General features: G+C 40.9%; 1 protein-coding gene across 1 annotated transcript; it reads right to left on the bottom strand.

Annotated features, from left to right (window-relative positions):
• Positions 1-4,701: 4,701 nt before the first annotated feature.
• ATP4B (ATPase H+/K+ transporting subunit beta) lies at positions 4,702-27,687 on the bottom strand. Its single transcript, XM_089693539.1, has 8 exons — positions 27,546-27,687; positions 26,493-26,621; positions 25,032-25,145; positions 15,179-15,384; positions 12,859-12,915; positions 9,090-9,179; positions 8,820-9,007; positions 4,702-5,872 (listed from the first exon to the last, which is right to left on the bottom strand). Exons 1-7 carry the CDS (start codon positions 27,655-27,657, stop codon positions 8,846-8,848), a joined length of 870 nt encoding a protein of 289 aa, XP_089549665.1. The 5' UTR covers positions 27,658-27,687; the 3' UTR covers positions 4,702-5,872; positions 8,820-8,845.

Here is a 27,687-nt window from a genome sequence, read left to right as displayed (position 1 = left end):
CCTGGAGGATTCCTGGAAAAGGAGTTATCAGGTAATAACTTATACTTTCATCTCCTGTGCTAAGTGCAAACCGATATTAGAGGGCAGCCTAGGTGAGAACCAGACCCTGGGAATGAGGTGGGCACCATACATGACCTGACACCCAAACAAAGTAAAGCTGATCTGACCACTGCGAAAATGTTGTCATTAATGTTAGTAGAACAGCTATGCTCACCAGAGCTATCCCAGACCATCCCACAATCATACGCATACAGAGGTTGAGGACTGATCCTGCTTCCTGAAACTTCTCCCCTCTATACCTCTGTGGTTAGGAAGACGAGTCCCGTAACGTCTGTGACACAGCAGTGCCTACCCACAGGGCATAGTGAATACATATCACAGAATTTAAGGAAGTAAATGTGTGGGGATCTTCATGAAGTAAGTTTGGAAACTTAAAGGTCATTCGGAATAATAGGATTAGGGTAGAAATAATTGAAGTACATCAGGTTGCACCCTGTCAAGGTCCACAGTACTAGATCTGTGAGTGCTCCATGGGCTTTTCAGCATCAGGCAGCTGTTTCCCAGATTTGCAAGGCTGCCACCTGGTTTTCTGTTCACACGTTCCTTAAGTTTTACCATGTGGCTGGTCAGACCTTTTTTGATGCCAGCTTCAGATGTAAGGTCCTTCAGGTGACTCTTTTTTGTTTGCCAGTGTCCAAATCTTTTTGTAGGCAGAAGTGCACCCAATGTCTATGTCCATATGCCCCTCAATGAATTCAAACATTATTTGTTACAATGTAGAGTATTTTACACTGAGCACAAAAATCTTGTTTTTTTTAAGTAAAGGAATTCTAGAACATTTGTCATCTTTAATTGTTGTCTATTCCCCTGGTGCAGATTTTTCCTCACTTTCTGTCTAGTAAAATGTTTTCCCCAGAAAAGAAAGTAAGAGGAAATCATTCTAACAGAGCCCTGGATAGCAGTAAAACCTGACGGGTTCAAATTCTTCCCTTTCCCTTTCATTCAAAACAAACAAGTTTTATATATTGCAGCTACCCTTTAAATATGCTATTTATTTAGCCAGGTAGTCATGTTATTTTCTGTTTATTGTAAAGGCAAAATTTTGTTTTAATTAAAGAAAGGGATGTTTATACTTACCTGCAATGGTAATGCACAGAGCTACCCCTTAAGTCCGCTTCTGGGGTCCTCTGCCAGAACTCAGATCAAGCACACATGTGGGGGCACACATGTGGGAGTTCTCCTGATCCAGGCTGTGTGCATCCATAGACACACACTGTGTGGCTCAGCCCTGCCCTACTCCTGATCCTTTCTCACTGGATTTGATTGACAACAGCGGGAGTCAATGGCTTGCACTGCTCTCGGCAAAGCCTGAGGGACCAGGAAGAGGGGAGAGAAGACCCGCAGCCGGGTACAGTGCTGAATCAATAAAAGACTCAGGTAAGTGTTGGGGATGGGGGGTAACAGGCAGTGCAAGGTTTTTTAACCTTAATGCAGAGAATGCAGATAGATTAAAAAAAAAACATTTAGCATATAGAACCATTTGAATAGTGGGATATTTTTCAACTGTAGCTACAACTGTTCTTCAATACAGACAATACATTTAAATAAACAAATAAATATAGTGCAGGGCTTAAAATTTCAAGTCCTGAGCTACTAGCCAGACTTTAAGAGTTACTCGCCACCAACAAACACACACAAACAGAGACACCTGTACACACACACACAGACATGTACATACACATACACACACAGAAACATGTACACACATGCACAGAGACACATGTACACACACACACACATACAGACACATGTACACACACACACATACAGACACATATATACACACACAGGCACATACAGACACGCATACACACAGATACATGTACATACACAGAAATACACATGCACAGACACATGTACACAGACACATGTACATACATACACAGACACATGTACATCGTTGGTGTCAGTGTGTATGTGGGGGGGGAAAATAGTGCCTCATCATTGGTGTCAGTGGGGGGGGGGGTAGTGCCCCATCATTGGTGTCAGTGGGGGGGGGAACAGTGTCCCATCATTGGTGTCAGTGGGGGGACGAATACTGCCCCATCATTGGTGTCAGTGGGGGGACGAATACTGCCCCATCATTGGTGTCAGTGGGGAGAAGAATAGTGCCCCATCGATGGTGTCAGTGGGGGGAGGAATAGTGCCCCACAGTTGGTGTCAGTAGGGGGAGGAATAGTACCCTATCGTTGGTGTCAGTGGGGGGGGGAAATAGTGCCCCATCATTGATGTTAGTGGAAGGAATAGTGCCCCATCAGTGACACCAATGATGGGGCACTATTCCTCCCACTGATACCAATAATGCTTACCTTGCTGACCCCTGCTCTTGCCTGGGCTCGCTCCCTCCTCTCATCCACAGCCAGCATACCTGGCTGCAGCAGCAGCACCATCTGCACGGCACAGGCAGTTACCGGTCAGCTGTCTTCCTTCTCCTGCCTCTCTCCTCTTCACTTGCGCCGGCTGCTCCCTCACTTCTTTGATCTTCGCGCTGCTGCTCGGCTCCTCCTCTCCAAGCTCCGCCTCCTTGCCAGTGATTGGCCGCGTGTGTGCCTTTCCTGAGCTACAGTTCCAGCGGCCAATCATGGGCGAGGAGGCGGAGCTTGCAGAGGGAGGGACAAGCTGCCATAGGCTGTTGAGTGATCCTAGGGGTGTGGCAAGATGACAGGGTCAGCATGTCATCCTGCCCACACATCGTGATCCAGGGAAATGAAGACACCGGACCCGCTGACAACCTCCCTACCCCTTCTCCAGCAGCGCCTCGTGGACCGGACCGACGTGGGACTGGGAAATGGAGTCGCGGACCCAGGTAAGACACAGCAGCCCGCCCCTGTACTAAGTGTCCCTTGCATGGGAAAGAGTGGGGGGCGGCGTTGCCGCTGTGCCGCATCCTAAAAAGTGCCGCCCTAGGCAAATGCCTTGTTTGCTTTGCGGCAAATATGCCCCTGAGGGACACACTCGCCCTCACCACAATTTCCACTCGCCATTGGCGAGCAGGCGAGTGGAAATTTCAAGGCCTGTAGTATAGCACAACAATAATGCTTAAAAATACAATATTAACATAAGATAAAAAGTCCCAATAAAGTCTTTTATAATCGTGTTTTAAAAAACACCACTGTGCAATATGTGACATTATAATCTGCAATCTTTGTCTTGTGTCAAACGTGCCTCCACCAACCAGGTGAAAAACATGCTCACCTCACTCTTAGACTTCATGAATGGGTCAAGATATACTCATCACACCATAATGAAAACACCTCTGTGCAACAGGAAAAATCTTCCTACGATCCTCCTCTTGACACTGTTGTACAGATCAATTCTTCCCTCCGGCGTCACCACCCTGCTCTCCTGGATGGCTGCTAGATACTTTTAAATGTCACAGAACTTGGATCAAAATTATAGAGGTTGATTTTCTAAAACTGGAAAGTGCAAAATCTGATGCAGCTCTGCATAGAAACCAATCAGTTTTCAGGGTTTTTTTTGTCAAAGCTCAATTGAACAAGCTGAAGTTAGAAACTGATTGGCTACCATGCAGATCTGTACCAGATTTTGCACTCTGCAGTTTTGGTAAATCAACCCCATAGCCTTCCTTTTAGGTTCCTGGTCTTTAGAAATCTGGTTGTTTATGGCTAACACTATTCCTTTTGCTCAATGTATTACATCTGTCTCATCAGTGTGTCGTAATATGTAACATAGTTAATCTATGAGCTGAACGTTGAACCATTCGAAAACTGGGCTGATTCAATAAAACTAGAGGAATAAAGTGGGTTGCCTAACAATAAGGCTTCAAGTTCAGTTCAAATGATAGTTTGATAATAATATTGGAAACACTTAAACTTGCTAGGCTTTCATTGGTTACAATCCCTACACTTTTTTTTAACTATGGTGGTACAGGGATTTTGCTAAAATATGTTGAGGATACAGTGCTGAATATAGGTATATAATGACAACGTCATTTCTGATGAAACTCATAGGAAATGTCTGTGACATGACATTATCACACGTGTGCTGGCTGGAGTCCGGCATGGATGATCACCCTGTTATACGGGAATAGAAGACTGTGGTGATACAAGTGTTTATACTTTGCTATATGAGCACAACCTGCTAATTATAATTAAGACACAGTTGTTACAAACTTCACTATAGACCTACATTATTCTTCCTTTTGATGGTGATGTCTGGAGATGAAAGCGTTTCATATGGCTTGTACTAGGAGGCCACTGGATGACTAATCAGCTTAAGTGCTTTTGACCATTTATAACCTAATGGTCTATACAGTCTGGTAAGAGGCTTTTTTCAATGGTGATGCACAGTGGTGGAAGCAGTTTGGCAACAGCCGTGTGGTCACACATCAACGGAAGAACTGTTGCTGTTTATATGCACTTATTTGGACTTTTATCAATTTATTTATGATCACACTTGCACTTTAATTTTTGCACACGCTTTATGTTTCAAATTATTATTTTTTCTTTATATACATTGTATATGTAATTTCTAGGAGTACATATACAATTGAGCCCTGCTTTTAAATAATTTTATATATATATATATATATATATATATATATATATACTACTACAAAGTATATATTATATATGTTCTTATAAATGATCAAATAAGCAAACAAAAAGACCAGTAGCTATATATTTTTTAAGAGTACACAAAGTATGGTTTTATTTCAGTTATATTATTTAGAGTTCCTTTTATATATTCAGTGCACAACATTATATTAGCACAGTTTCTCTTTAAAAATGCATCTTCAAGCAAACAGTTGAATACATAGGTAAAATATGCATATATGGTGTTAAACCTGTCAACATTTTTGCAATTCTGTGATTTTTCTATTTTCTGCCTCTAGAAAGCTCACTAGTCAATGAAGCAGCATTTTCACCTCTGCCCTTCGAACAGAAATTTGGTGAGTGTTTTTCCTGACTGTGAATTGTGGCAGAGACCAACTCTGGTAAATCCTTTAGCAGGTTAGATAGTTCACATGTATTACATATAAATACATATATTTTATGTATTTTGCTGTTGGCCTGGAATTCCCCTTTAAGCAATAACATGAGCATATCAGGTATGAAACTGTGGTATCCTGGCTGACATCTTTTTATCTGCTGCTTGTTAAATATATTCTTGTATGTATTATTGTATATCTTGTGAGGACTGACTTAAACACATGACAGCATATTGATAAATCTATGCTCAGTCAAAATATTTTAAAGACAATATAAAACCTCTCCTGGGCTTAGCAATGCTGGCCATATCTTAGAACAGTGTCAGTATATACAGGGCCTCTTATTTATCTTGTAAAGAAATATTCACTGCAGGTTAAACAAATCTGCCCTCTAAGTAGCATGCATTAACTGTACTAAATAAATATGCATTAAGCAGGCTGGTCAGATTTATAAAAAATGGAGCAAAATAAAAGGGTGTTAGCACAAAAGCCAATCAGATACTAGTTTATAACCAACTGGACAAATAACAGTGATGATCTGAATACTTGCTACAGATAACCATACACTTTCCTGCTTTTCTATTACATTCTCTCCTTATTAAGTTAACATAAATCCAGCTCACGATAAAGTAGAAATGCTAGTTTGATTTAACCGTCAATGGAAATTTTAATATCATTATTTGTTTATATCTCATATTTATCAGTATATGTCTAGAAGGGATATGTAGATCATCACATGGTTCTTTTCTTCTAACTTGTTAGGTGAAAGTGTATACGATGAGTTAATTTAATGTCACAGGCAAAACCAGAGCACAGAGATAACCACTGCTAACAGAATTCTTCTTCCTTAGGAGGGTGAATCTGCGGAAATGGAGAAAACATCTTAATTAGGTATGGTGAGTATGGTCCGCTAAATGGTATCTCTACCTGAAAACTATGATGATGCAAATATATAATCTGTAATAGGCAGTTTCACATACATATTTTTGTCAAGATTACAGGCTCCAAGATTGCAGGATCGTGGACAGCGTTCCCATGTGATTCAGGTGTGAGCCGGCCCTCAAGTAGACCTTAAATGAGGGAACCACCCTTAATGTAAAAAATGGGTGCCCTTTATACTTTTGTAACTTTGGTTGTTACAATAGTGCAGCCTAACCTAGCAGAAATGTGGCTAAAAGGCCCTAAAAAAAGTGGATTGTTTTCTAGTCTATGCTCAGGGCTGATGAATGACGCTGTCTGAATTGTAGGAGGAGAGTAAAAGTGCCTACTAACAAAGTATTTTATTTTTAGAACCTTTGTTATAGGACAACTGAGTCTCACTTTAGCGTATACAAGTAAATGACGGCAGCAATGTCACATGCATAGTAAATACTGAGATACAAATTATCCTACAATATCATGATGACATTTAAACATCAAAAGGCAGGAGCAAAGGATTTAAACTTCTTTATTTTTCACTGCTGTGTGAGCCAATGTGGTCGATGGTGTTGTTATGGGGGTGCAGGGTGTGCAGACCGCACCCCTGACTACCGCCAGAAGGGTGTTACCCAGGACTGCCCAGAGCCAAATTTCTCCTGTCCAAAAACATCCATGGGACTGAAGAAACTGTTTCTAAATGTAGGGGTGCCTGGCTGCATCTGTGTTGGCACAATGTGGTTATTACAGTGTTAAAGTGTACAGTTTCCCCCTGCACAAATGGAAGAGGAGAAAGGATTGGACCTGCTCTGCCTTCTCCTGCCCCTCTCCCCCTGTGCCCACCCACACTCTGTGCAGCCCATGCAGTTCAGTGAAGGAGATGTGTGGGTGGAAACAGCAGCCAGAAGATCCAATGTGAATACGATGCCTCTGATTGAGTGATGAGCCTCCAGGGACCATCAAAGTGTGAGTACTGTGACCGGACTCTCCCCCTCCCTGCCTACCTTCTTTCCATCAAATTTCTCTCTCTCCCCTATTTCCTAATTTGTCCTCCATCAGTAGTTGTTATAACTTCAGCCAAAGAGTTTAGAATTGTGTCATCAGTCTATGGTAGGACTTGGTCCTTTGTGTTTTTAAATGGGTTCACACTGGTTTGCTGAGGTTTGGACGCATTGGGGTTTATTTACTAAACCTGGTTGACTCAGAATCTTGTCCACTTCTGCATAAAAACCAATCACCTTCCAGGTTTTATTGCTGAAGCTTAACTGAACATGCTGAGGTTAGAAGCTGATTGGCTACCATGCACAGGTGCCCAAGATTCTGAGTCAACCAGTTTTAGTAAATCTCCTATATTGTGTTTTACCCACAGTCATAGCTACAGTCTTATAGATTTCTGTTAGTTGTATGTTTTTTCTTGCATCTTCTGAAAGCACACCAAAAGTCCAACATGCTGCATCTTTGGGGCACTTTCTTTGGGGACACCATGTTTTACCGCACCAGATGACACCATCCCTTGTGCTGCTACTGAATGTGGTTAGGAGGAGAAATAACTGGACCAAGTATTTTTATTGTGCCTGGAGCTTCACAATTAGGAACACACATTAAAAAAGCACTCAGCTGTCAAAGCAGCAAAATGCTCCTGGAAATGATTACTTTGCTGACCATTAAGTGATGTAGTCACAAAAATTAAGCAATATGACTTTCGGTTCCTGCAGATTCCTGGTACAATGAAATAACAATGATACAAAAATATTTTCTACTTGAATGAACATTTTAACAACTTTTCTGTTGCTCAGAATGTTTTTTCTATTTGGTGAATATGTAAGAATACTGTTTATAGGTTTATATGTTTATATGTTTTTTTCTTGCATTTTCTGAAAGCACACCAAAAGTCCAGCATTCTGCATCTTTGGGACACTTTCTTTGGGGACACAATGTTTTACAACACCAGATGACACCAACCCTATTGACACTACTGAATGTGGTTGGGAGAAGAAATAACTGGACCAAGTATTTTTATTGTGCATGGAGCTCCACATTAATTGGGAACAAACATTAAAAAGCGTTCAGTTGTCAAAGCAGCAAAATGCTCCTGGAAATGATTACTTTGCTGACCATTAAGTGATGTAGTCACAAAAATGAAGAAATCATGACTTTCGGTTCCTACATATTCCTAGTACAATAAAACCACAATGAGACAAAAATATTTTCTACTTGAATGAACAATACATTTTAACAACTTTTCTGTTACTCGGAATGTTTTTTCTATTTTTTGAATATGTAAGAATACTGTTTATAGGTCAATGTGAAAACAGCATCAGAAGAAATGATCTGACAGCTCTCAGAAGAAAACTAATTGGAAAATACTTTTTAGTTGTTCTCTTGTTTTGGTTCTATTGTAGGCTTTCTTGGGTAAAATATATTGGATTCGCTGTAAATTGTAATTTAATCTTTTAAATAAAAACAGAATAAAAGTAGCCTATATTTAGAGAAATTCCAGTTGCTATTGCTGAACTCCTTAAAATGATAATTGCCTGGTTGTCTTTGGCTTCCTATAGTAAGTGACTCATAGCAAGCATGCAGAAAATTAAATAGGAACTTCAGATTTGCATACTTGCTCTAGGTTAGTAACTCAGGATCGTCATGACAGCTACAAAGCTAGCCTTTTCTGAAGGACATTTCTGCAGTGGTAGCCAACATATTTCTTTCAATTCATGTTTCCTTTAATGCTATCAGTCCTAGCTGATTTAAACATGAAAATACTGATAATGAACTTGTCACCTTGTCTTTTTTTCCGGTGTCATGGTCAGCAAACAGTAATATTTGATTTTCAATCTGCTTAGTGTACCTTTCATATGACGTACTTTTTGAAAAACTGGCACTCTAATCATACCTTCCAGTCTTATCACGAAGGGTACTTTAACCTTTTATATTAAGTTTGAATGTCACTTTTCCTTCATATGGATCGTGGATGTTATCGGTAATAATTCCATCAGCGTGAACTGTACACACAACTTCAATCAATTTATTGTGTGGAACGTTCATAAACTTCACTGCCACCACTGGGTTGATATAGGTTGGCTGAAAAAGAGCAAACATCTCTTTAGTGATACTGACAAGCCAAAGAAACTGGTGAAGATAATGTAGTTGTGAAAGGTGGTACCTGAGCTTTCTTTCCATAGTATGGAAAATACTGCAAGTTAAAGGATGCATCCTCAGGATAATATTTTACCTCCCAGGTGTCTTCTTTTATCTGTGTTTTAAAAGTATGCATAACATTTTTTTAAAGAAATGCAAGCAATATTGTAAAATATAATTTTAACAAAATGAATGGCAAAGTATCCAGCACAAACAGGCATTTAAGGTGTTTGTATAGCCAAAACATAATTCATTTAGTTTTCAGTAGAGCAAGGAAGGAAACAGCCCCTGTAAGTTTTCTTTTCTTTTTTTTTGCTGTGTCCTGTTGTGTTTTCCCTTCATTTCGTGTCCTGAAGATGCATAAAAAAGCAGAGGAAATCTTTAGAAAATTAAGGGAAATTTCCCTTACAGTCAGCTGTCACTGGAAGATTTACCTTTAACCACTAGCCTACAGGGCACTTACACTCCCTTCCTGCCCAGGCCAATTTCCAGCTTTCAGCGTGACAGCTCGAGAGGAGAGAAATGCAGATAACCGGCATTTCCGTGTTTACATGTGATCAGCTGTGATTGGACACAGCTGATCACATGACCGAGCCGACGTCTTCGGCTCTTTCCGTGATCCGCTGTGTCCGAGGGACACAGCGGACAAGCGATTGCCACGCTGTACGCTCCCTGAGCCGCGCATGAGCAGTGAGAACGGTAGGACTTTATATGATGTCCTATCAGAACGAGAGAACCACCTTGTGCCCGTCTTTGTACTATAGGGCGGGCGGAAGGTGGTTAAGAAATTAACATTTTTGAATTTCCCATCGCTTTGACAATAGTCATCAGGACAAATAGAGAGGGTAAATCTATTTAGTGGGAACACATGGAGAAATAAAAACATGACAGTGTTACCAATCTTTCTGGACCCTATTACAAAAAGAAAATTTTTAGCAATAGATGCAGTTTAATTGGTACTTCTCACAGAAGCTAACACTCTATACTTTCATGTAGTTCAGACATTCGTTTGCAGCCCAATACCACTTCCCTATGATGTCAAACAGGGCCAGATCTAGCCTGTCTGATTTGGGGGTGCAGTAAAAATGTCAGGGGCAGAGGATGCAAGGTCAGCAGGGCAGTGTATAGGAATCAGTAGAGCAGTGTACAGGGGGTTGGCAGTTTGTAGGGCAGTGTACAGGGGTCAGCAGTGCAGAGGACAGGGGTCAACAGGACAGAAAATAGGGGTTAGCAGTGCAGAGGAGAGGGGTTAGCAGGGCAGAGGACAGGAGTCAACAGGACTGAAAATAGGGGTGAGCAGTGCAGAGGAGAGGTGTTAGCAGGGCAGAGGACAGGAGTCAGCATGGCAGAAGACAGTGGTCAGCAGAGTTGAGGACAGGGTCACTGCTGGCAGGACACCTAAGAGATCTCCTCCTTCCCACACAGCACATAGCTGAGATCAGTATTCCTCCACACAGTGTGTAGCTGGCTACTGCAGCTGCCAATCCAGTCAGGGAATTTCACAGGTCAGAACTGCAACTGCAGCCAGCTACACATTGTGCAGATCGATGCTGTGATTGAATCTGATCTCAGTTATGTGTTATGTGCGGAGGAAAATATCTGTTGTGTGCCTTGCTGGGACAAGGTCATCTAGAACTCAAGGTGAAGGTGACAAACTGTGCCCCCCCCCAAAAAAAACAGCACTAATAAACACACTCACCCCCTAAGCATGAATCCCTTCTGCAAGCCCAAATTCTGCCCAAACAAAAATGCAAAAACTCCCCATCCTCACAGTCCAAACCCTTCTTCCAACACAAATCTTTTCCCCCCAATCCACCTACCAGATCATATCACCCCAATCCCTAACAAATCTTCCATGCCTCAAACATCACCCCTCCTAGCACACATCCTCTTTCCTTCCAAATCCCCCCTCCTAGTACAAACTCTCTCCCCCAAATCCCCCCTCCTAGTACAAACCCTCTCCCCCAAATCCCTCCTAGTACAAACCCTCTCTCCCAAATCCTCCCTCCTAGTACAAACCCTCGCTCCCAAATCCCCACTCCTAGTACAAACCCTCGCTCCCAAATCCCCACTCCTAGTACAAATTCTCTGCCCAATCCCTCCCTCCTCAGTACAAATCCCCACTCCTAGCATAAATCCTTTACCAAATTCCCCCTTCTAGTACAAATCCTCTCTCCTACTACATATTCTCTTAGTATTGCCCCTCCTAGTACAAATTCCCCCCATTTCTAGCACAAACCCTCTCCCACAAATCCCCATTCCTAGTGTAAATCCTCTCCTCAAATCTCCCCTCCTAGTACAAATACTCTCCCCTAAATCTCCCCTTTCAGTACAAATCCTCCCCCCCAAATCCCACCTTCTAGTACAAATCCTGCCCCCCAAATCCCCTCTTCTAATACAAATCGTTTTTCCTTCCAAACCCCCCCCCCTAGTACAAACCCTCTCCCCCAAATCCCTCCTAGTACAAACCCTCTCTCCCAAATCCTCCCTCCTAGTACAAACCCTCTCTCCCAAATCCCCACTTCTAATACAAATTCTCTCCCCAACCCCCCCAGTACAAATCCCCACTCCTAACGTAAATCCTTTACCAAATTCCCCCTTCTAGTACAAATCCCCCCTCCCAGCACAAATCATCTCCCCATATCCCTCCTTCTTCTAAAAATTCTCTTAGAATCGCCCCTCCTAGTACAAATTCCCTACATTTCTAGCACAAACCCTCTCCCTCAAATCCCCACTCCCAGCATAAATTCTCTCCTCAAATCTCCCCTCCTAGTACAAATCCCCCCCCTAAAACTCCCCTTTCAGTACAAATCCTCCTCCCCAAATCCCACCTTCTAGTAGAAATCCTCCCCCCCAAATCCCACCTTCTAGTACAAATCCCCTCCCAATCCTCTCTTCTAGTACAAATCACCCCTACTAGTACATATTCCCCCCTCATTCTAGCACAACCGCCTACAAATTACCCTTCCCAGCACAAATCCCTGCATACCCAAATCACCCTAGTAGCACATATCACCCCCAATTCCCCCCATATAACACTAAATTCCCCCCTCCTACAACAAATCCACACTCCCTTCCAAATCCCCCTCCTAGCATAATCCTACCCCACCCCCAATTCCTTCCTCCTAGCACAAATCTTCCCCAATATTGCCTCATACCACCTCCCCCCCAATTACTCTTCCCAGCACAAATAGCCGCCCCATACCTCCTCCACCAGCTCCCCCTCCCCCAGTCTTACAAGAGGGAACAACAGGAGTAGTGAGGAGATGTGGGCTCTCTGTGATCTCCCCTCCTGTCATAACAGCGATCCTCCATATAGCAGGTTACACAGGATTGCTATTACATCCGACAGTACACTGCTTCATTACCCACCCCTATCTAGTCCAAAGACTGCTCAACTCTTGGAAATGTGGATTGGGGGGGGGGGGGGGGGTAATGAAGCCATGTACTATCGGATGTAATAGCGATCCTGTGTGACCTGCTACATGGAGGATCTCTGGTATGACAGGAGGGGAGACCACAGAGAGCCCACATCTCCTCCCCGCTTTTTCCTCTCTAACGCTCCTGTCTGGACTGATCGCTTTCTATGCGGTCGACCGTGCGTGCAGAGCGGGGGGAGAAAGTTAAGCGGGCATGGCGCAAAGAATGTGGGAGGAGGAGGCACCCGGCCTGCGGGGGCACAATTGGCATCTGGGGGGGCACAGCCCACCCCAGCACACCCCTAGATCCGGCCATGATGTCAAACTGTGATTTTTCCACACATGTGGACATAATTTAATTAGAAAAATACAAACCTTTGGTAAGCACTTAAGTACTGGAGTTGAGTGATTCCGAGGTTGAAAATGTACAATCTGAAATAAAAAATAAAGGATTATATAACAATATTTTTTACTGTTACTAAGTTACAACATTATTGAACTTCAGACACCTCACAATTTTCATATTTGCACTTTCACAGACTGACCACATTAAAACCCAACGTCAGGCCAATTTTAACTTTTTCCCCAGCAATTGAAAAACAAAATCTGATGACAATACTTAGCTTCTCTCAGCAGGATCCCCACAGTAATTCCTTTTCAGCACAAGATGACACCCAACATCAACCCAGAAGACTGAGGACATTTTGTGAGTACAGGGCATTAGGAATCTGCTTTCTAAAGCGGCATCACCACAGCGCCCTGCACTCACAGTGTAATGATCAAACAGTGGTGCTGTTGTCATCATCACACCAGTAGGGGAAGGGGGATCAGAGCCCGGATTTGGGAATTATAATCATGGATGTATTTTTCATGATGTCTATATGTGAAGAGGTGAGCTTGTACAGTTGCAAGAAAAAGTATGTGAACCCCTTGGGATTACGTGGAGTTTTGCATGAATTGGGCATAAAATGTGCTCTGAACGTCATCTAAGTCACAACAATAGAAGAACACAGTCTGCTGAACATAATACTACACAAACATTAGATGTTGCCATGGTTTAATTGCACATAACATGTAGACGTTCACAGTGCAGGGAGGAAAAAGTATGTGAGGCCCTAGCTTAATGACTTCTCCCAGAGCTAAGGCCAGGAGTGAGCCAACCTTGACTCCAATCAGTGTGATGATATTGGATGTGTTGCTGACAGCTGTCCTGCCCTTAAAAAACACACACCTGTTTTGGGTTTACTGGTTTCAAGAAGCACTGTCTGATGTGATCCATGCCTCGCAGAAAAGAACTCTCAGAAGACATACGATCAAGAATTGTTGACTTGCATGAAGCTGGAAAGGGTTACAAAAGCATCTCCAAAAGCCTTGATGTTCATGTGTCCACGGTAAGACAGACTGTCTGCAAATGGAGAAAGTTTAGCACTGTTGCTACTCTCCCTAGGCGTGGTTGTCCTGTAAAAATGACTGCAAGAGCACAGCGCAGAATGCTGCATGAGGTAAAGAGGAATCCCAGAGTGTCAGCTAAAGACCTACAGAAATCTCTGGCACATGTTAACATTTTTGTTGACACATCTACAATAAGGAAAACATTAAACAAGAATGGAGTACACGGGAGGACACCACGGAGGAAGCCATTGCTGTCCAAAAACAATATTGCAGCACGTTTGAAGTTTGCAAAAGAGCACCTGGATGTTCCACAGCACTACTGGCAAAATATACTGTGGACAGATGAAACCAAGATTGAGTTGTTCGGGAAGAACACACAACACTATGTGTGGAGAAAAAAAGGCACAGCACACCAACATCAAAACCTCATCCCCACTGTAAAACATGGCGGAGGAAGCATCATGGTTTGGGGCTGCTTTGCTGCCTCAGGGCCTGGACGGATTGTTGTCATTGAAGGGAAAATGAATTCCAGAGTTTATCAAGACATTTTGCAGGAAAACGTAAGACCATCTGTCCGCCAACTGAAGCTCCGCAGAGGATGGGTGGTGCAACAGGACAATGACCCAAAGCATACAAGTAATTCAACAAAACAATGGCTGCAACATCACAGAATACGCCTTCTGGAGTGGCCCAGTCAGAGTCCTGACCTCAACCCGATTGAAATGCTGTGGCATGACCTTAAGAGAGCGATTCACACCAGACATCCCAAGAATATTGCTACACTGAAACAGTTTTGTGAAGAGGAGTGGTCCAAAATTACTCCAGATCGTTGTGCAGGTCTGATCTGCAACTACAGGAAAGGTTTGGTTGAGGTTATTGCTACCAAAGGAGGGTCAACCAGTTATTAAGTCCAAAGGTTCACATACTTTTTCCTCCCTGCGCTGTGAATGTTTACATGTTATGTGCAATTAACCCATGGTCCCATCTATTGTTTGTGTAGTATTATGTTCAGCAGACTGTGTTCTTCTATTGTTGTGACTTAGATGACGTTCAGAGCACATTTTATGCCCAATTCATGGAAAACTCCACGTAATCCCAAGGGGTTCACATACTTTTTCTTGCAACTGTAAAGCAGTCATACAATCTCTTTACAAATCAGGTTTTATTTTCAAAACATTATTTGAAGGCAATCACTGTAGTGTAGTTGCTGTCTGTCCAAAAGGGAAAATGCATATTCAGTATGCATAATTATATACAGTATTACACAATAATAATGATAATATCAAATATTTAAAATTCTTACCCTGTTGATTCTTATAAAAATGCATGGCTGTCCTTTTTGAAATCCAAAAGGGTCTTTATCATCAGGATTATAGGCACAGTCTCCAAGCTCTGATTCCAAGAACTGGCATGCATATTTTGTGCGACCAGGACCAGACAAGAAAGTTGCCACATCAGTGACACCAGTACAGTTTTTATTAATTTTCTGCTGTGCTGTTGTGTTGTATGCTGTAAATTCAGAGTGAAAAAGTCACAATTGTGTTATATACTGAAAATGCAAAACACACTCTGACCCTAACTGACCCTGACTTTAAAGGGCATCAGATTCAGTAAACAATTACAAAGCATTTTACTATCTTTAAGCAGGCTTTAGAAAAATTTGAAATAGATTTAAGATGAAAGGCACTTTGGGCTTATAAAAGTGTCAGAACACAGGCTATTTTCAAGTGATTGGAAACTAACAAACGCTTTGCTTGGCATGCCCTCTAGGCATACTCCAATAACCCTACTCCAATCCGTGAGTCCTCAGTTTTTGCTGGTGTCCTTAGGTGATGGACCTCTTCTCCCTTATAGAGATGTTTTCTATGGTTAGCCAGTTTCTTTATTTTCCCTTTATTTTGTTATGGATTCTTTAAACACATTCTCCAACTCTTCAGTGTCTTATACTATATTAATAGAAGCAGAGCATCTCAATTAGTGTACCCTCGGTAATACCTTGGAAACCGTACCCAGACACCACACTGTGGGGAAAGCATGTAGTGTGGCACTGGATCCTTCTTAGGTGCTCACCTTACAATAAGTGCAATGGGTGTATTTAGGCACAGGGTGCAATATCGGTCTAGGGCTATGATTGAATCATATGATTCACAGACCCTGAAGAGCCCTCTGGTTCTATATCCACCATGGTGGGCAAAGCCTAGACTCATATACAGTAGTGACCAGCAACATGATTGGGACACTCTTGAAAAGATATTAACTCTTATAAGACTCTTTTCTGAGCTATATTCAGTGGAATAATTCCCTGTTGCGATAGAAGACCCTGCTCAGTGTTAAATAAACATCTTACTGTCCACTGAGACACTCTCTTTGTTCTTGCAATGGCTATTGCTGCAATTTCTGTTTGTCAAACTGCAGCTAATTGAACCAGGGCAATGAACAATCACCAGGCTCTTGTATTCAAGGGAAGAACGATTACAAACATTACCTTCTGTCCTATTTTTCTGTGTTGATGCTCTAGAAAAAGTCATGAAAAAAATCTCCATAAGGACTCTCATTTCCATTCTTTTTTGCAGAATCAGAATCCTAAAGCAGTATTAAACCCCAAACCAAAAATGTAATATACTGCAGCTTACCAATCCTTAATGTGGTGGCTGCATTCGTTTTTTTTAGGCTTTTCTCCCTTTGTTTTCAGCTGATGATTTGGACAGTAACACACCTCCTGTATTATTAGTGCCCTGACTCTGGATGAAGGAGCACATTGGCACCTTTGGACAGCAGCATTGTCAGTCTGAGAGAGGGGAGTGTTAGATGCAATAGTAGATTTAAATACACTAACAAACTGAAGCCAAACCCCTGCTCACACTGCAGTTACAGAAACAGTTACAGAAACAGTTTTTTTTTAAATTTTAGGATAAGAATTTTACATAAATAAATAAAAGTTGATCATTGTAAACACTCATGTCAGTGGTAAATGGTTTTTCTAAACAATCAAATGGCAACATTTGCAGGAGAACTTATTCAGTTGAAAAACAAACAGATTTACTGGCCAGATCACCAGGTGACAATAAAAGAAAGTAAGCCTAAATAAGAAAAGGAATACAGCCATCACTTCTACAAACTGGTAAGCTGCAATATAATAAATGTTTCTTTTTTGGGTTTAATACCACTTAAAGGCTAAAAGCTGAACCTACCTGCAAAAGATGTCTCACTCGCACGCCTTTTTAGAGGGGATGTCTCTTTGCACTTGACATAAAATAAAATAGGTCACAGAAGAGAAGTCCTTCCTCCACATTGGAGCATTTCAACCTGCACCTCCCTCAAGGGCTTCTACCTCCTTTAAAAGAAGAGTTTCCCATCCCACTTCCCAGGCTTCATCTTCAAAGCCAAAATTCAGACTTTTCTTTTGGTGCAAGCTATAGAACACAAAGTCCACAAACACTACCCCAAATCCCTGTGAAAGGGCACTCTCACTCATAAGAGTGGGGGGATGTCTGTTGCAGTTTACATCTCTCTGGGTCACAGGCGTCACAGACCTATGGGGTCAATTGGTGGATTCAAAAGAGGACAAACTCTACCACCTTACCACTGCTATTCAACCTATCCTCTGCTCCCAGGGTATTTCCAAAGGTCCTTGCACCCCTACTCACCCTCTTAAGAACTTAGGGCATTCAGGTTGCAGGGTACCTAGACAACCTTCTTCTGAAGGATTCATATTCCTCAAAACTATCTGCAAACATCCAAATGACTATTCAAATTCTTTAGTCCTTCAGCTGGGTAATCAACCTTCAAAAGTCTGCTCTCCTTCCTTCCCTTCATCAAAAATACTTATGCCTTATTAAAAAGGGGGGGATGTCCTCCTGCGCTTAATATGGATATGTCCCTATCTTACAGCTGCTATCACTCTACCTCAACCAATAAGTCATAAATACCATGTACTAAATAGTGAAGCGCTCCAAAAATACCTAAGAAGATTCCCTATATGTACAGTCAGGTCCATAAATATTGGGACATCGACACAATTCTAACATTTTTGGCTCTATACACCACCACAATGGATTTGAAATGAAACAAACAAGATGTGCTTTAACTGCAGACTGTCAGCTTTAATTTGAGGGTATTTACATCCAAATCAGGTGAACGGTGTAGGAATTACAACAGTTTGCAAATGTGCCTCCCACTTGTTAAGGGACCAAAACTAATGGGACAGAATAATAATCATAAATCAAACTTTCACTTTTTAATACTTGGTTGCAAATCCTTTGCAGTCAATTACAGCCTGAAGTCTGGAACGCATAGACATCACGAGACGCTGGGTTTCATCCCTGGTGATGCTCTGCCAGGCCTCTACTGCAACTGTCTTCAGTTCCTGCTTGTTCTTGGGGCATTTTCCTTTCAGTTTTGTCTTCAGCAAGTGAAATGCATGTTCAATCGGATTCAGGTCAGGTGATTGACTTGGCCATTGCATAACATTCCACTTCTTTCCCTTAAAAAACTCTTTGGTTGCTTTTGCAGTATGCTTCGGGTCATTGTCCATCTGCACTGTGAAGCGGCGTCCAATGAGTTGTGAAGCATTTGGCTGAATATGAGCAGATAATATTGCCCGAAACACTTCAGAATTCATCCTGCTGCTTTTGTCAGCAGTCACATCATCAATAAATACAAGAGAACCAGTTCCATTGGCAGCCATACATGCCCACGCCATGACACTACCACCACCATGCTTCACTGATGAGGTGGTATGCTTAGGATCATGAGCAGTTCCTTTCCTTCTCCATACTCTTCTCTTCCCATCACTCTGGTACAAGTTGATCTTGGTCTCATCTGTCCATAGGATGTTGTTCCAGAACTGTGAAGGCTTTTTTACATGTCGTTTGGCAAACTCTAATCTGGCCTTCCTGTTTTTGAGGCTCACCAATGGTTGACATACATCTTGTGGTGAACCCTCTGTATTCACTCTGGTGAAGTCTTCTCTTCATTGTTGACTGTGACACACATACACCTACCTCCTGGAGAGTGTTCTTGATCTGGCCAACTGTTGTGATGGGTGTTTTCTTCACCAGGGAAAAAATTCTTCGGTCATCCACCACAGTTGTTTTCTGTGGTCTTCCGGGTCTTTTGGTGTTGCTGAGCTCACCGGTGCGTTCCTTCTTTTTAACAATGTTCCAAATAGTTGTTTTGGCCACGCCTAATGTTTTTGCTATCTCTCTGATGGGTTTGTTTTGTTTTTTCAGCCTAATTATGGCTTGCTTCACTGATAGTGACAGCTCTTTGGATCTCATCTTGAGAGTTGACAGCAACAGATTCTAAATGCTAATAGCACATTTGAAATGAACTCTGGACCTTTTATCTGCTCATTGTAATTGGGATAATGAGGGAATAACACACACCTGGCAATGGAACAGCTGAAAAGCCAATTGTCCCATTACTTTTGGTCCTTTAACAAGTGGGAGGCACATATGCAAACTGTTGTAATTCCTACACTGTTCACCTGACTTGGATGTAAATACCCTCAAAGTAAAGCTGACAGTCTGCAGTTAAAGCACATCTTGTTTGTTTCATTTCAAATACATTGTGGTGGTGTATAGAGCCAAAAATGTTAGAATTGTGTCGATGTCCCAATATTTATGGACCTGACTGTACAGGGAGGGAAACCAATATGGCCGCTACGTCCGGACATGCGTCCCCACGTGACCGGAAGTGACGTATCCTTGAACTGGGATCCAGTTATCCAGTTCAAGGATACGTCACTTCCGGTCACGTGGGGACGCATGTCCGGAAGTAGCGGCCATATTGGTTTCCCTCCCTGTATGTGAATACACCCATGATGTGAGGTGGAAAGCGCTGTATACAAGGAATACATGTGAGTGGAAACAGTATGTTATGCTAAGTGTTTTTAATAAATGGTATTATACTATGGGAAGCTCTGTTTGTGTCCTATATGACGTTTGAGAGGAGGTGGAGTGGAAGTCCTGTGGTTCCTTGCTGAGCTGCCTGGAGTAAAGGATTGCCTTTGAGGAGAGTCTTTGCCTTGTGGCCCTGTGTGGGTCGAGGTGGGGAGGTGAGCAGGCATTGCTGCCATTGGAGGATTCCTTTTTGAGCACTAGAAGTGAAGATCACAGAGTGTTTTCACATTATATGCATGGACTTTCTGAGTTTATTCTAGACACAGTGTTCATGTATTTATCACAGAATTAAGTGGATTTCTTTTTATTCTGATATATGGTTTTACCACAGAATTTATGTATCACATATTTATTTGATGAAGAATCACAGTTTATTTTGATCCATAGGTTTGTCACAATTTATCACGGATTGTCACATTTTTTATTTTATTATGAATTAGTATTATTATGATTATTGATTTTATATCACTGATATTTGAGTATTTATTATGAATTTTTTATTTGTTATTTTTCATCACAGAATTATTATGAGGTATTAATGATTGGTTTATATATGAGGTATTTATGTATTTTAGTTTCTCACCAATAGACTTAGTATATATATTTTTTATCACTTTATGGTATTGATTATTTCAGGTTCAGTTGGTACTTATGATATACATATAGGGAATCTTCTTAGGTATTTTTGGAGCGCTTCACTATTTAGTACTTATGCCTTATTGTAGACATGACCCAAACAAAAAATGTACTTTCGGCAAACACACTTGGCTCCATAAAATCCCATGATCAAACCTTAAAATAGTGTTATGGTAGATACATTTGAGGCTGTTCCTTTCTCTTGCTTCCTTTACACTCAAGGCCTTTTCAACACAACATTCTGTTGGCCTGAAACAAACACATTTCTCTTGAGCTTCCTGTGCTTCTCTCCAGTCAAGCAAGGAACTTTCTGGCTTGGTAGATTTCCAATCCAGCCTTGGAAATGGGAAATTCAGTTGTTCCATGCTTGGTAGTGGTAGTAGAGTGGTAGCAACAGATGTCAGCTTCACAGGCTGAGAAGAAATGTTCTACTCTCTCATGGTTCAGGGAACCTGGTCCCCAAGGGAAGATCCTGGTCCCCACATCAACATCCTGAAGCTCAGAGAAATAATACTAACTCTGTGTTACTGGACTCCCCTTCTTCAGGGCGACCTGATCAGGGTGAAATTAGACAATGCTACATCAGTGGCTGATATAAATCATCAGGGGAAGGGGGGAGGGGGTACAAGGAGTAAGGCAGACTTAAAGGAAGTAGGTGTAAGGGAATCCCGGTGAGACGATTGGCGAATAGAAGTGCGCATGCGCACAGAAATGCACGATCGTGCATGAGCACACGCACGGTGAAGATTGGCGCCAGACGGACTATTTAAAAGGTGCCTCTGCCTGTGCTGAGTGCTGATTGGTCTTCAGCTGTTCCCCGTTTCCTGATCGTTCCTGTGTCATTTCCTTGTTGCTGACCAAGCTTGCTCCTGACCTGACTCTTGATTACTCTTGTGCTTGATACTTGTTCCTGACTTCGGCTCTGCTCCTGACTTTGGCTTGCTTATGATTTGGTACCTCGCTGTCAGCCCGTTGATGACCCCAGTTATTCCTATGACATTGCTCCTGTATCCTATCCCAGCTTCCTGCCTTGCTCTGGTGCACACCTGGCTATCTACCATACCAGCTCTGCATATCACTACTGTTCCTGAATCGGAGGTTCATCAGTCTTCCAAAGTCTCCAGCTGCAAGAGCTGCAAACAACATCAGCTGGCGCTCTTGTCCCCCTGGTCCCTAGACACCCTCTGTTCCACTTCCAGTGGGGTCAGGGCTAGTGACACAAGTGAGGCCGACCTCGTCATTTCAGTCTCCAATCAGGTACGTGACAGTAGGTCAATTCTCTTATGAGCAGAGAACCACTGACCAACAATCTCTGCTGTTCACACTTTGGGAGTGGACATTTGGCGGTCATATTTCTTCAGCCATCGCTGCCTGGACCAAGGGGAATAATCCCTTCAACCTTACATTGTCAGCATGATATGTCAGAAATAGAGAGCTTCAGATGTGGACTTCCTGGCCTCCAATTTCAACAACAAGTCACCCCTGATGAGGACCAAGGATCCTTTAGCACTGGCTTTGGATGCCCTGGCTCTATTCAGGTTGATAAATGCTTTCCCTCTAATGCAGATTCTTCCTTGATTACTCCAGAAGATAGAGGAAGATAAGAAATCAGTGATTCTTTTTGCACTGAATTAGCCCAGAAGAACTTGGTACACAGACATACTCAAACGTTTGGGAGACAACCCCTGGTCTCTTTCAAATTGGTCAGATCTGGTGTCTCAAGGTTCCCTATTCTATCCTGCATCTTAGCTACTGGCTTTAATGGCATCACTATTGAAATCCAGGCCTTGAAATATAGGGATATCTCTGACTCTGTCATTCCCACCTTACTCAGAGTCAGAAAGCCATTTCACAAAAAATGTTCTACCATACCTGGAAATAATTTTTTGGTTGGCATGAACACAGACTTTTAATCCTAGAGATTACTCTGTACTTCACATTCTGGCCTTCCTATAATCAGGATTTGACAGGAATGAGGCCTTAAGTACCCTTAGATGATATGTTTCGTCTATCCTTTCTGTTCCAGAAACCTTTTCCTTGTTAGTACCATGTGCTTCTTTGGGATCTCAATTTGGTACTCTCTTCCCTGAGGAAACCACTGTTTAAACCCATTAGGAATTCCCCTTGGATTATCTCTCCTGTAAAGTGGCCTTCTTGGTGGTTTTCATGCCTGTGAGATGTGCTTCTGAATTAGTGACTCTCTTGTAAAGAGAGTTTCTGATTCTCCACACAAATAAAGTGGTCTTGCATCAAAGACCCTCCAATGCTCACCATTGTTTTGATGTTATCACAGCTGTCAGGGTCTGACAGCTATGGTCTCTATCAGTAAAATGGACTCTCTCCTTGTATTGCTTACAGGGTCCCATAAGGGACACCCTGCATCTAAGTACACTATTGCTAGGTAGATAAGACAACTTATTGCAAGAGGTTAAGCTCTCAAAGACAAGGCACCTCCAGTACGAGCTCTCTCCACCATATCACTTTGAGTTTCCAGGGCATTCTGAAATCAGCCATCTGTTGCACAGATTTGCAAGGCTGCCACCTTGTCTTCTATTCATACCTTCTCCAAATTTTACCAGGTGGATGGCGAGACCTCTGCAAATGCAGCTCTCAGCTACAAGTCCCATATGGAGGAAAAATATATTTGAAATATATTTGAAAAATATTCTTCCCAAATATATTGTCATATACAGTATTTGAAATGCTACAATTTAATATATGAAAACTATTTTTAAAAATACATTTCAAATATACTGTATGTCTTTAAAAATACAAACCTACATTTTTGGAATGCATTTACAAATATATGTAAAAAGATATGTTAAAATGACTTTTTTATATGTTAAAAAAAATCTGAAGAATATATTTAAAAATATATGTTTTTAAAAATATAAATTTTTAAAATATATTCTTCAGTTTCTTTTAAGATATAAAAAAGTCATTTTAACATATATTTTTTTTACGAATATTTGTAAATGCATTTCAAAAATATAGATTTGTATTTTTAAAGACTTATATTATACAGTATATTTGAAATGTATTTGTAAAAAATGTTTTCATATATTTTGTAATAAAATGCATTTCACCATGCAGTATATATATATATATATATATATATATATATATATATTGAATATGGCCAAAATTGTGGCATTTCATATATATGGCAATATATTTGGAAAGAATATTTTTAAAATATATTTCAAATATATTTTTCTTCCATATGGGGTGGCACTGTGAACTTGGGTTTGTTGATCCTTGTTATTGGGCCTGTTGCCACAGTTTTATTTTCCTAATTGTTGACCACCCTTTCGTTCATTGCTTGGGGATGTCCCAGGGTCTATTAATAGCCATCCTGTGCCCTGTACTGTACAATTAAGATAAGATAAATTTTGAATACAGAAAGAACACAGGACACCCTCCCATCTGTTCCTGTGTTACTCTGAATCTCTCACTAAAAAACGGAGAAATCATGGATTGGGTTAGGATCACAGGAGTACACCTGAGGTCTGCCAAGCACCTTTTTTGTCAGTGTCCAATTACCTAATGGTAGTAGACTAAAACCCAGGGTCTAAGAGAATTCAGCCTGTGTCCTGTACTGTGCTTCAAGATATGGAATTTATAGTTAAGTCAAAATTCTTATTTTTAAATTCTTTGTTTCTGCTTTGTAAATTCTTTCTAAACCTGACTTGCATTTACAAGCTAACAGCTTTAAAAAATGTGCTTTAAAGTGGTTGTGAAGGCTGAAGGTTTTCTACCTTCATATATTCTATGTATGAAGGTAAAAAACCTTCATTTTGCAGCTTCCCCCGCAGCCTCTCTAATACTTACTTGAGCCTAATCTTCATTCAGTGCTGTGCATGGAAGCTTTGGCTCTCCCGGGTCACTCTCTCCTCACTGGCTGATACATAGCAATAGGAGCCATTGCCCCCACTGTTATCAATCAATCACAGACACTGAGAGGGGGTGGGACTGAGCCATGCTGTGTGTTCCCCATAGACACACAGAGCTGGCTCAGGAGCGAGCACGCACGAGTGCCCCAGCACAAGCAGCTTGTGCTAGGGGCACTTGGCATGGGGAGGGCTACAAACAGCGGCAGGGGACCTGAGAAGAGGAGGATTGGAGCTGCTCTTTGCAAAACCAGAAAGGAAAAATAAAACCTTTAGAACCACTTTAATGTTTACCCTTCATGTGTATCAACAAGGTGCATGTAATAAATAACTTTTGCTTGGCATGAATAAAAAACTGCAGTTTTCTATTGCACACAACACTGTAGATCACATGCCGTCTATTTGTCAAACATTACTGCAGAATATCTCGTTGTCAAATAAACAGGATTAAATATGGCTGCCCCATATACACAGAAAAAAAGACTTTTAATTAATTAATTAACATAGATTGATTTTTGACGGTGACTTTACTGCAACTTCTTTCACATGTATATCTGCAAAACTTTATAGTTCCCTTTAAGTCTACAGTTGGTTTTCAAACAGTAGCTGTGACTAATATACCATTTTTGTTCCAGTTTTGGCATATGAAGCACAACACAGTGGTACAGTGTTGTGCAGATGCAACCTTAACTTACTATAAAAAAGTGCTAATAAATAAATTACATACGTTCAAGAAACTGGATCAGAGTCTTCACAGAATTTTCATATGTTGCCTTGTTGGACATGTTAAAATACAACTCTATTCCATCATCGCCATAAACATCTGGCCTCACTGTCACACCTGTATCAAAGAAATACACAGAAATGTAAGGTAAGAATTTCTGATGGAGGGTACACCACTTTATGTTTGTTAAATCAGACAGAAAGAGGTATGTGGTTGGGAGTGGCTAGTATTTTGATACTTTCTGTAGAAGCAGAAACTTACGGCCAGCACGTATTTTAATATGTTATTATTTTTACATTTTTTTCAACATAAAATAAACCTTTCCTATAGATACATGGACCACAGAGTTGCTGTCTGTTGTATTGACCTTTTGTATTCAGTACATTCTGAGTCCCTGTCCTGGAACATGTATGCAAATCAGGATAGTCAGATATTCTTATTATTCTACAGGGCATTTATAGTGTGAACACAGAGCTTTACAAAATATGGTGAGACAGTACAGTTACAATGCAATTCAAGACACAAGGGGTTAGGAGGCCCTGTTTTGAGTTATTGACTTAATTTTGCTTTAGGTTATTGATTTAAAGTATTAAAGTCAGAAGGTCGGGATGACAGCTAAGTAACTACCATTTGCAAAATGATTAGTCAGCAATGACATCTTTCATGTTTCTCTTTATAAATGTTTTCTTTATACCTGTAAGCAAGGGGCTGCCCTTAAGCTATCATTTGACGTGTGCATTTTGGGCAAATCAGCAGTATTTGTAGGACACACCAAAGACGTAAGGTAGTTTTCTTTTGTCCAATAATAGATACTGATACTCAATCCCAACCCTCTGCTGCAATGCACTTTCTACAAACACTCTCACACAGACACAGGGCTGCCACTAGAAATCATAGGGCCCCATACAGCCCGACTATATTGGGCTGTAAAACAAGGCTGAAGTGTCAACTTTCTGGGAAATTAGACACTAGCTGCAATGCCCAGAGATAAGACGGATCATCTTCAGTCTCTGAACAGCTACAAATTATTCTTCCCCTTGATCCATGTTCTGAACTGAATCTGGGAACTACATGGAGATTTCTTTTTAGTACATAACCATACACTGCATATACTTTGTTTTCATGTCTTTTGATATTTAAGTTAAGTGCTGGGAGTGCCAAAAAAGTTCTTGGATAGCTGACTAGAGATATACTGTGGAAGGTGAAATCTAAAAAATGCCTCTAAATGAAATCTAGTTAATTCCATCAAATTGGTTTATTCATATATCAGATTCAATTGACAGTTTGGGTGCTATTGGCACTGGGGCCAGGCTGATATTCCTTTTGCCTTAACTCTCAATAGTGCTTTCATCATGCAAGAATCACTTTTGCACACCAACTTTAAACTATAGTGAAGTGTAACAACTAGCAAAACCTTTAAAGAGATACTTGATATAGACAGCAAGACTAAGTTTTTTAAATTACCCGGTGACTTTATCTGGTCCTGATAATACGGTTCATAAGGGCTGATGGTTTTCATCAGGGAGTAGATGGAAAGAGCAAACATTCCAATCATAACAATGTAAAAAGCCACATAGTAAGCAATTATGTACACTGTAATGAGAATACAAAAGAAAATTCATTTTAATTTTATGATGCTTGACTTAAATAATATTTTCAACATAACATATATAAATCAATATTTTTTTTTATCAGATGAGGACATTCATTGTGATTTATGTTAACTATGTTATCTAATACATTCTATAATCTCTACCTGAATGACTAATGCATTAAACCATTAGATGACTGGGAAGCACAAAATACAGCATTCAGTAACAGGTATTTTTTGAATTAATTAAATTATCATGAGACATATGAGCAAAGTGTATGTAAAGGCAAAACATTTTGTCTTAGTTTAGGATACAGTGTGAAAGGGTTTGACTCTCTTTCAAGTTTTTACTGCAGTCTTTATGTCCTGGTAACCACTGTAAAAAAAAACAGTAAGGCATAATGCAAAATGTTTTAGTTGGCATAAGAGCAAGAGGCCATTAGAATCTTTCAGTGGGGAGAAATGTTTGGGTGACAACTGTCTAAGACAGGAATCCCTCCCATTTGAGAGATTTCCTCTCACTTTCTGTTGTGACAGGTAGTGAAAGAATATCTTCCCAGAAGAAAACAGGCAGACAAAAATAACTTGATGGGGTAATAACTATTCCATATTCTATCTAAAACAATAAACAAGTTTTGGCTACATATTCACTTTGGGTTCTCAAATATTGTCAGAATTAAACATGTTTTTATATGTTAATACTGTTTATGCAGGCATGATGGTCAAGATACCATATAGGACATGTATGTCACTACACCACCAGTTAGAGATGTAGAAGATAAAAAAAGATGTGAATATTTTCTATTGCATGTTGTCTTAAAGGTGCCCAGACATGCTACACAGACTGATCTGCTCAGATAATATAAAATAGTATTAATTATAATATTTCTGCTAACATTATTTAGTTAGAAACATGAAAAATATACCCCATTTGATTAGAGTCCTTCCCATAAACTCTCCTGTGTCAGAATTCCACATAAAGCGGCCAAAATTTTCCATCCGTTCGCTGCATGTCTTTTTTTCATTAAAAGTGGCCATTTTTGAAGCTCAAGATTGAACCCTTCTAGA

The sequence above is a fragment of the Staurois parvus genome, unplaced genomic scaffold, assembly GCF_062004578.1.
Source record: "Staurois parvus isolate SC_StPar_1 unplaced genomic scaffold, SC_StPar_1.0 ptg000634l, whole genome shotgun sequence".
Classification (NCBI taxonomy): Eukaryota; Metazoa; Chordata; class Amphibia; order Anura; family Ranidae; genus Staurois; species Staurois parvus.
The sequence above is the reverse complement of the archived record's forward strand: the minus strand, read 5'-3'. Positions and strand labels throughout refer to the sequence as shown.

Bases quoted from the DNA above. Each gene is read 5' to 3' on its own strand.
- ATP4B (XM_089693539.1), bottom strand. From the start codon at position 27,657: ATGGCCACTTTTAATGAAAAAAAGACATGCAGCGAACGGATGGAAAAT. The intron at 25,146-26,492 runs GTAATTTAAAAA...TCTTTGATACAG, and splicing joins GGACCAGATAAAGTCACCGG to GTGTGACAGTGAGGCCAGAT. The intron at 12,916-15,178 runs GTAAGAATTTTA...TTTTTATTTCAG, and splicing joins TTTTTATAAGAATCAACAGG to ATTGTACATTTTCAACCTCG.